At 49.3% G+C, this 10047-nt stretch overlaps 1 protein-coding gene across 1 annotated transcript in view; it reads left to right on the plus strand.

The window, feature by feature from the left end:
- Nucleotides 1–9550, plus strand: part of VIT (vitrin) — a 37032-nt gene extending 27482 nt beyond the window's left edge. Inside the window, exons 13-18 of the mRNA XM_010282869.1 lie at nucleotides 2130–2192; nucleotides 4920–5067; nucleotides 5260–5363; nucleotides 5876–6102; nucleotides 8138–8651; nucleotides 9294–9550. Coding sequence (XP_010281171.1) covers nucleotides 2130–2192; nucleotides 4920–5067; nucleotides 5260–5363; nucleotides 5876–6102; nucleotides 8138–8651; nucleotides 9294–9472 — 1235 coding nt within the window. The 3' untranslated portion in view covers nucleotides 9473–9550. The remainder of the gene's footprint in view (nucleotides 1–2129; nucleotides 2193–4919; nucleotides 5068–5259; nucleotides 5364–5875; nucleotides 6103–8137; nucleotides 8652–9293) is intronic.
- The last annotated feature ends 497 nt before the right edge of the window (nucleotides 9551–10047 follow it).

Genomic DNA, 10047 nt, shown 5'->3' on the forward strand with positions numbered 1-10047 from the left:
GGGTGGAGAGCCCCTGTGCCCTGGCCAGAACGCCTCTGCTCCACAGCTCGGGTGGGAGCGCAGGGAGGCGGCGGGGCCGCGGGCACCGCAGGGCACCGCAGGGCACCGCGTGGGCAGAGACAAAAAGCGACGCCAGCCCTGGGGCTGTCCTAACCCGGCCGGTCACGGCCAGGGAAATTCTCAAACAAAACACGCAAAGAAATCACTGGCTCTTGCTGTAAACAAAGTAGGGCTAATCTTTGTGCCCTTCACCTACCTCATGCGCAACCACGTGAGCTCCTCTACATGGCCAAGCCCAGTGGTCCAGTAGCTTAGTGTCCTGTCTCTAGCGACAGGCAACAAGCAGATGCCTGGGGCTAAGCAGAGCAGAGGGCAAACAGTGCCGCTGTTAGCGGATCTGTTTAGTCCCTGTGGCAGAAACTTGCTTCACTGGCAGCTGAATCTAAAATTGAGAAGCCAAAGCAACCTTTTTGTCCCACAAGGGTGCCGCCGTGTGCTATAGCCTCGCCGCGAGGGATCAGGCATCAGGTCGGCTTTACGTTAAGGCATTGCATATTCAGACTTAATACAAACTCGTCCCCTGACCCAAAACTATGCGCAAGCTTTCACCATGCAGGTAGAAGGGCTCAAAGTAGTTGTATTTGCCTTTTCTGAGGGGTGGATCATCAGATGTAACTGGAATGGAAATTGGAGGGGTGATGGAGGGAGCTGGAGCTCGTATTTCCCCCCATTTTCTTGGCTTTCTACATTATTATGGCTTGGTCATTAATATCTTCAGCAACCAGCTTAGGCAGCACATGTGCTCAAAGCTGTTACAGCACCCATCATATTTCAGGGGTGACCTTTGCCAATGCCTCTTTGCCGCCCGCTCTCTTTACGTATACACTGATGGTCCCGCACCTGGCTAGGGGCTGGCTGCTGTGGAGAGACAAACTCTGCAGCACCTCGTAATTTCTCAGCTTTTTACTATTTTAAGCTCACACTTTCTAATGTTACCTTTTTACTGTCTTTCTCTGAAGTCTGAATTCTTTACTCAACTTATTTGCTGATGAATATTTAAGGAAGCCTTCCTCCTCCTCATTTTATAAAAAATAATATGCAGTTTACAAAAATAATAAGCCATTCTGCTGTTCCTTTCGCCAACTGCTTCCTTGGTGAGCGTTTGGTTTAGGGCTTGTCTGATCATTGCTGTCTCTTTGGAAGATTATCCCAGCTAAACTCCCTTAATCATGTCATGCTGTAGTGAAAAGAAACAGCTCTTTGCCCTTGCTCGGGGAGGGAGATGCTGTACTGTAGGAAACTCCCCCCTGGCATTCAAGCCATGAGTGAAGTTCAGGATTTTCAAACCTTCCGACACCAGCCTGATGATGCCCTGTGAGTCAGTGCATCTCACAAGGATGTAAACATGTGTTCCCAAGGCTGCTACCATGCAAATATCTCACCTGGGGCCTCAGCTAAAATCCACTAGTGACCTGTGAGACTGTTGCCCATGACTTCGACTGTACCTCTCTGCCACCATTTACCCTGTTTCTTTTGTGCTTTCCAAAATAACCCAGTCCCCCAGGAGCACCTGAGGAGCTGTGGCTGGCATTGCTTCCCCAGCTGTAACACAGTGGGGCGAGTCGCTGCCCATGCCTTCCTCTCCAGACCGAAAAGCAAGCCGCTAAAATGGCCGCTCCTCTGCTTCAGGCGTCACGCAGCTGCTTGTAAAGCACGGGTGAAGCACAGTGAGCCAGCGGGGTGGCAGCGCCGGTTCTCTCAGGGGCAAAGTGCTGGGAGGTCACCACCCTGCACCATGGCCACCAGCCTCTCCACCTGGGGAACCCTCTCCTTCTGCATGCAGTTCTCAAGCCCTTGCGGTGAGGGGACTGACTCACAAAGGGGAGTCAAAGTCGGTGCTTGGAGAGATTTTGGTGGCACTTCTAAAAATGCTTCCGCTCTTTTTTTATCCTAGAAATGATGTAGGTGGAAAAAGGTAAGCTCCAAGGATGTGCTGCGCATCCTCGTTTCCCTCCCACGTCAGTCCTCAGGCCAGGGGGTACTCTGCAGCCGCCTCGTTGCCTGCTTCCTTCCAGGGCAAGGGCAGCCACCGAGCACACGCCGACTGAGCCTTTCCTTCCTCTCCCTAGGCTTCAGTTCAAAGGAAGAATTGAATCCGAAGCCACCGGAGTCCATCTCCCAGGGGAACCCAAGTACGTACATCAGAATTAATTTTATAATTAAGCGATACAATTTTATTAATCACACATTGCTGGAATGCATTCGAAATTAAATCATAAATGGAAAGTTTTCAAGACAGCCTAAGACACTTGAGGAACGCATTTTTCCCTTGCAGAGGAACAGCAAGCACACTTTGCCGACCCGTCTCATACACATAATTGGCTTTTGCTTCTACAGGGAAGAAATAACAGTGAAGATGTAGCTTACCTGGGCAGGGAGGTGGTGGCTGCTCACTGCTGCCTCTTCCCAGGCAGTATCAGCTCCACATTCCCGGGGCGCAGAGCTTCACTCGGGGACTTCGATGGTGGAGGAGAGCAAACCAATGTGTTGCGGCCGGGGTTAGATGAGTGAGCCCTGCTAACCGGAGCGGGCTCCCGTGGCGATGCTGAGCGCAGGCACCCTTCCCGCAGCAGCGGGTGGCAGGGAAGGAAATCACCTGAGAAAGGGACCCAGCGCCTGCCGCAGCAAGGAGAGGGGCGATGCAGAAGAAGCATCGAGGATCCCTCACTCTGGGTATGGAGATGCTCTGAAAAGGAAATCTTCTACAGCCCTTTAATTACAAAGGCAGATTTGCCCATTAACTCATCTTTAGATGGGGCCCAGAGTAGAAGGAGGAAGAGCAAGCAAGCTCTCAGTGGAGAGGTGGGGTCGTCTGCCGCCTCCTCATGGGAAGCCGCACTGGAGAGGGGGCTTCACCCTCCCACCAGCACCCGGGTCCTCTCTTGCCCATCCTCCAGCAGCTGAACGCTGTCTCTCACAGAACTGGCATTTCACATTAACTACTGAACCAAATGTCTGTATATTCGAAGGCACTCCTCCTAATACTTAAAAGTGTTTTTTTTCCCTATCGTCTAAGACGTCCAATACACCTAAAACTGATACAGAAATAAGGGAAAAAAGATGAAAAGGGGAAGGACCTGCCCTATAAACCCCATCTCACTGCAGGAAAGCGGAGCTCAGTGTAGCAGAGGCACAGGCAAGCGCAGCTGTTGCCAGCAGTTGAGCTGAGATAAGGCATCGCCAGAATCAAAACCCTCATCCCTCTGATATCTCTAGGACCATAAGAGCTATAATTCACATCTTGCCTCCCTGCAAATCAGAAAGCACTCAGCTCCCTCCAGAGCACCTTTAGCCTGTCTCTTGCAGAATCCCACTAATGCCCCAGCACCGAAATACTCCTGCTGCCTGAATCTTCCCCCGAAATTAAGTCTGTATGTAAGTCTATGTAAATTTTTGCATGCCCAGACCCTGCTGGCTAACAAACTCCCCACTTTCCACATATAGACCGCATGGTGTAGCTCCCTTTGAAGGAGAGGAAATTCAGGAAAACTTGGCCATTAATTGAGGTATTATTTGTTGTGGGTTCCCGGCCTTGCCTCATGATATGCTGTGAACAAACGTGGTTCTCAGTCACGCTTCTATAATTCAGCATTATTAAAACTAGAAAAACAGACAGCTACGGGAGAAAAAAATTGAAGGTAATGAGATGGGAGGCAGTTGCATAAGCCACTAAGAACAATCGGTGCTTTGTAGCCTTCGGGCTACCTAATGATTAAAACACACTATTTTGGACAGTCTGATTGGTAGGAGGCATCATCGGAGGGAAATCAAGAGATGGGCATGACCCGGACGCCAGAGGGGGAAAATGTTAATTAGCGCTCTAGTTAAGCCAAATTTTGATCCCCTCCTGGTTGCAGTCCAACTGATGAATGTTTTACCACCAACTTGCAGAGATGTAAAAACAGGCTGGCAGTGATGAAGACAGCATTTGCAACAGCACAAAGATCAGGTTCATCTGTGTAATTAGAGAGAAGAGTTTGTCTGGGTGCAGGCGTAGCTTTTCTGGAATATTTCTTTCAGCCCAGAGAGGCAACCCACAACAGCGCGCTGTGCACACTCAGGTACAAGCCTACAGCTAACGGTGAAAAGAGCCCCCGCACATTCTGAAGGCACCAGACAAAATCATCATCCCCAACGTTAGCTCCAGCCCAGAATGAAGGTGCTGAACAATTCTCATTCAGAAGTGCTGCCTTGCCAGGACTGCCGCCAGCAGCTCCTTGAAGAGACCCCATGATGTCCTTTGCCCCGAGGCCCATCCCGGGCATCACACATTTAGAGAACTGGGTGGATCTTCCCTCCCTTCCGAGCAGCATTAACACAGTATGCGAAGAACTATTCCTGTTACATCTATTATACCAATTAAGCCCATAAAAGCATCATCAAAGAAATCACTGTAGCCTGTGCTCTGCAGGTGGCCAGACCACAAAATCCAGCAGTCATATCTGGCTTTACAAACTCTCACCACCTCTGGGCTGTCAATAAAGCAGGCTGAGGCCAAGCCGTGGCTCTGAGGGCACACGACATGAGGCAGCTTGCTCTTGTGTGGCTGACCTCTCCTCCCTAGCCCCCAAATGCAGTGCTCCCAGACTGATCCGTGGGAACACCTTCTTGCCCTTTTGTCACCCAACCGGGCTTGGATTTTTTATGGGAGAAAAATCACACAAAGGACCATGTTTACCAATGAATGGGACAGACTTGAGCCCACAGCTGTGACTTGTCCATGTCAAAGGCTTTTTAGTAGAGCTTATGCAGCAGAACAAGTCACTGGATACGGACTTCTTAGGCCTTTGCTCCTCAAAAGAAGCACAGCTACCAGCAAGAACCAAAAATATTTCCTGTGTTTCTGTGTGTCTCCACAGATTGCAAGGTTGATTTGTCCTTCTTGATGGACGGGAGCTGGAGCATTGGTAAACGCCGCTTTCAGCTCCAGAAGCAGTTCCTTGGTAACGTGGCTCAAGCCCTGGGCATCGGCAGCGCTGGTCCTCTGATGGGCATCGTTCAGTATGGGTAAGAGCTTCTCGTGCAGCTACTGGGCCATGGGGCACCTCTGCATACCCTGGCAGCTCTGTGGCTGATTGCGTGCTAAAGGTCTCACTCCAGCTCCCACTCAGGAGACGGGTACCCCAGACAGGTCCTCCAGCTTTTATACTGTTGCGTGTGAAGCAAAAAAAAGACTGTTGCTCTCATTTCTTCTTATAGCAATGACCCTTCCACAGAATTTAACTTGAAAACTTATGCCAACTCCAAGGACCTGAGAAACGCTATTGAGAAAATCCTGCAGAAAGGTGGACTTTCCAATGTTGGTAGGTGATGAGGCTGCTTGCATGTTCTCAGCTTGGGGAGGGCTCCAGAGCCTGGGCTGTAGCGAGCCCACACCTCCTCAACCAGGTACGGAGGCTGTCACCGAACGGTGCTCAGTGCTGGGGCAGGGCTGGCGAGGGGGTACCGCTCCCACCGTGACCTGCTTGTGTCAGTCCAGGGCGCTGCAACTCCATCGCAAGTAGACAGGATTTACCTTTCTCCTCATGGGCAGGTCCCACCAACGCATCAGGGACCCTTGCTAACCCAGCTTGTCACCCCCAGCCCCTCTGGGGCACAGGGAGGGGGCAGATGGGGTTCAGCGCAGGAGGGCTCAGGGGGCACTGGTACCAAAAGCAGCAACCTCCCCTCCTGCTCACGCGGCCACAGAAACTTTCCCCAGCTCTCGGCAGGGCTCCAACATTTGAATCGGCCCTCTGCCTACCATTGTGTGAGAGATTACCAGGCAGAGCACTTACAGACCTGCAACTCATCCTCACCTCCTCTTGTATTCCAGGGAAGGCACTTTCGTTTGTTAACAAAAACTTCTTTTCGGATGCTAATGGAAACCGAGGTGGAGCACCCAACGTGGTTGTAGTGATGGTGGATGGGTGGCCGACCGACCGAGTAGAGGAGGCCTCCAGGCTGGCCAGAGAATCAGGGATCAACATTTTCTTTGTCACTATTGAAGCAGCTGCTGAAAGTGAGAAGCAGAATGTTATTGAACCAAACTTTGTGGACAAGGTACTTACTGGGCTGGGCTCTGGCCGGGAGCTTGGCTCTGACTACATTTTCCAAACTGTTTCATTCAAGGCATTGCCCTTTCCTTCTTACCACTTATGGTTACTTCTTGTCCTGCTTATACTGTCTTGAGGTCTCCTGTACAAAGTTCCGGGTAGCAATGCTGAAGTCAGAAAGGGGATGAAGTCAGTGAAGTTCTGGTTTGAGGTGCATCATGGAGCAAACGGCTTTTTACTGACTAGACATTGGCACAAACCTGCAGTCATACTGAGACGAGAGGTGTTCCAAATATACAGTAGTGTGGCAAAGCACAATTGCAGCCTGAGCTTTCCACCAGCCTCCTTGCTGTGCATCTCCCACCCAGCAAAAGCTGAGGGGCTCTGTCGAGCTAATGTCAGTGTTGCATTTACCAACAGGTCCCACACATGCAGATGTTGGGACACTCCCAACACAGGCATATCCCAGTTCAACTATGCTGAGTAACTCAAATATTCTGTTTCCACTGTTGCTCTGGTGCAGGTTATTTTTGTTATTATTTTCTGCTGTTATGGACTTCATGGTAGGTCTTGGAAAAAAGTAAAGTCCTGCAATGTGCAGCAAAAAAAAAAAGGAGAACACAAGCCTTTGAACGATTTGTATTCGGCACTAACGGTAGCTGCCCGCTCGAGTGTTTCAGGGCAAGCTGGCACCCAGTTACGGCAGGAGGTATCTACCAAGTGCCAGACCAGGCTGGGCTCAGGAAGCAGGGTTGAGTTATCTGGTATTTTCAGAAAACATATTCCCATCTGAGCCATGTTGCTCTGCCATGAAACAACCTCCTGTGAGTTTCGGAGCTGCTCTGGAGCGCTGCGCTGTCTCCGGTCAGCGTTTAATTGGATTGTAGTCTCATTTGCATTTAATGTTTTTAAAAGGGCAAAGCTACAGCGAGTCTCTGCAAACCTGCCGGGGACATGGCAGAAGTGGGAGTAGAGTGGGCTCAAAACAGGAAGGTAAAGAGGGAACGGTGACTTGATACTGCTGCATCGTAACACTAAAATAGCAGCAAGACAGTAAGAGCAAATGAGCAGGACACAGTGAGGAGCCCAGATCGGTGGAAACTAACTCCCTTGGAGCTGTTAGCCTTCATGCATGTCAAGACCAGGCACTAAGAAAATACTGCCTCAGTCTTTTAAAACACTCACACACAGACACACAAAGTTGATAGAGAAAACCTGGCTTAACAAAATATTCTCACCCAGAGACCTGAGGCATTAGCATTTAAAAGGTGCTAAAGCCAAGGGACAATTTGATCCAGTCCCCACCACTCCGCCTGTCTCTTGACTTCTCCCAACCCCTCTTCTGTGCCACCCCTGCTTCCTACCCACACTCACCTGGCTCCCACTAACCCTATAGAAGCCTCCCACAGATCTGCTCCCTACAAGCATTGTTATAAAAATGTTGTTTTTTTACTGTTTGGCAGAGCCAGCACAGCAGAGAATCTTTATGGGCTCTTTGCATTTTCACCAAAATTGCCTGGCTTTTTCTCTGCTTAGAACGGTATCAGCCAAGGATGACCCAACTTCAGTCCCAGGTTTCAGTTCAATATAATAGGGTTTATCAGCAGGCAAAACTTTCCTTGTGGCCCTGAAGGTTAGGAGCTGAAATTGCCACCTGGCAAACACGCGGGCTCCCGTAATGCCCACTGGAGCCGTGCTAACAGCAGCTCTGTGATTTGGATGCTTCGTCTGCAAAAAACATAACTTACCTAAAAAAACTTGACAGGTGGCAAATTACATTTCTTTCACTACTATAATATCAGCTCCATCCCACAGCTTTAAAAAAAAAAAAAAAAAGTCAGGAAAAACTGGCTTGTTACACAAGTATCCGTGATGTTACATTGACATCATTTCCCAGGGAAGCAGATGGTGACTGGAGGAGAGGCCACTTCAGACTCCAGCATTGCTCTTTCCAGGAGCTTTTATTTACAATTTAGCTACATACCCCAGCTGAAACAGGCAGACTGAATTCCCATTGCATTCGTCCTTGTGTTGCCTTGCAGGCAGTGTGCAGGACAAATGGTTTCTACTCCATCAACGTGCCCAGCTGGTTCAGCCTACACAAGGTGGTCCAGCCCTTGGTGAAGCGGGTCTGTGACACTGATCGGTTGGTTTGCAGCAAGACGTGCCTCAATTCAGCTGACATTGGTTTTGTAATAGACGGCTCCAGCAGCGTCGGCACCAGCAACTTCCGCACAGTCCTCCAGTTTGTAGCCAACATCAGCAAGGAGTTCGAGATTTCGGACACCGACACCCGCATCGGAGCCGTTCAGTACACCTACGAGCAAAGGCTCGAGTTCAGCTTTGACAAGTACAGCACGAAGCAGGACGTGCTGAGTGCTATTAAAAGGATCAGTTACTGGAGCGGTGGGACCAGCACGGGAGCAGCCATCAGCTACGCCTCAGAGCAGCTGTTCAGCAAATCCAAACCCAACAAACGAAAGATCATGATTCTCATTACAGATGGCAGGTCTTACGACGATGTCAGGGTGCCGGCCATGGCAGCTCACCGAAACGGTAAGCTCTTCCAGCGCTACCTGCTCTCCCTGCGCTACCTGCTCTCCCTACATGCTTCAGCATTTACCCAGGTCAGAGAGATGCAGTTTGCTACGATTTGAAGGCATCGGATCAAACTTTATGAAGGAAGAGTAGCACATCACCCTGGGGTCTCACTGAGCTCTAACAAGACCAGCATCTTTTTAATATCTGAATGAGGAACTTAAAAAAAAAAAAAAAAAAAAATTCACATAAATCTAGCAAAATGCAGCTATGTCTAGGAGACCTCAGGTGATTTCTACTGTCTTAGTAACACATAAAGCCTCCTTTGGCTTTCCAGTCAGGATAGTCATATATCTTCTGGCACAATTGTAAGATATTTGCATTGGAACAAGAACCTGTTGTTCAGGAGCCAGTTGTTCAGACCCAGAGCAGAAGCTTTACTATTGTTTAAACTTTTTTGCTGTTGGAAACAGGTCCTCCAAAGCACAAAATAGGCCTTTCCTCCAATTTGAAAATACCATTTTTATACAGAGAGCGAGCACTGCAACTCACGGCCCACATTTTTGTGGCCTGGCAACTACATTTGCAGTATTGTTCTTAAATCAAATTTAACGCAATGACAACTTGTATGCTCATTCTCAACTCTGGGTTTCTTTCCAGGAGTTCTAGCTTACTCCATTGGAGTTGCTTGGGCAGCCCAAGATGAACTGGAAGCCATTGCAACAGACCCTGATAAGGATCATTCCTTCTTCGTGGATGAATTTGACAACCTCTACCGCTTTGTTAATCAGCTCATCCAAAACATTTGCACAGAATTTAATTCCCAGCCACGGAACTGATGGACTTGAGCAAGGCGAGACCCTCATGCGCCGTGCTGAAGGCACACCAAGTGCCACAGGAGTAATGCCAGCCCTCAGTTCAAGAAATACTGGAGGTGTTTTTTCTCTGGCACCTTTCCAGGCAGCAAGGTTGATTGCAGCTCTGTCTCTGTGCATGATAACGCTCTGTGTAGACTGTTTTTTTTTTTTTTCCCTGCAGGCTTACAGAAACTCTGATTTGGATGGATAGCGAAGGAGGCAGTAAACACGGGGGAAATACCTGGAGCTGTTTGAAAATCTGCTTCCCACCTTTGGGCACACACAAGCTCCTTAAAACGTACCACCTGCTTCCTGAAGCGACCAGCTCCCTTCAGGGAGCAGCCATGCTGCTTAGCTGCTGTGCCAGAAGCACCCCTGTGTGGCACTGCCTGTCAGTCAGCATCCAGGTCAGGGCTGAAAAAACAGACACTTTTTTGGGGATGGGATAACTCAAATTTGATTACTTTCTTAAAAGCAGGCACTCTTTCTCCATACAGCTGTCTTGCCAGCAAGTTAAGCTTTAGCTAGTGTAAACTCAAGCATTGAGATTTATTCAA

This window comes from Phaethon lepturus, unplaced genomic scaffold (assembly GCF_000687285.1).
Source record: "Phaethon lepturus isolate BGI_N335 unplaced genomic scaffold, ASM68728v1 scaffold19372, whole genome shotgun sequence".
Lineage (NCBI taxonomy): Eukaryota > Metazoa > Chordata > Aves > Phaethontiformes > Phaethontidae > Phaethon > Phaethon lepturus.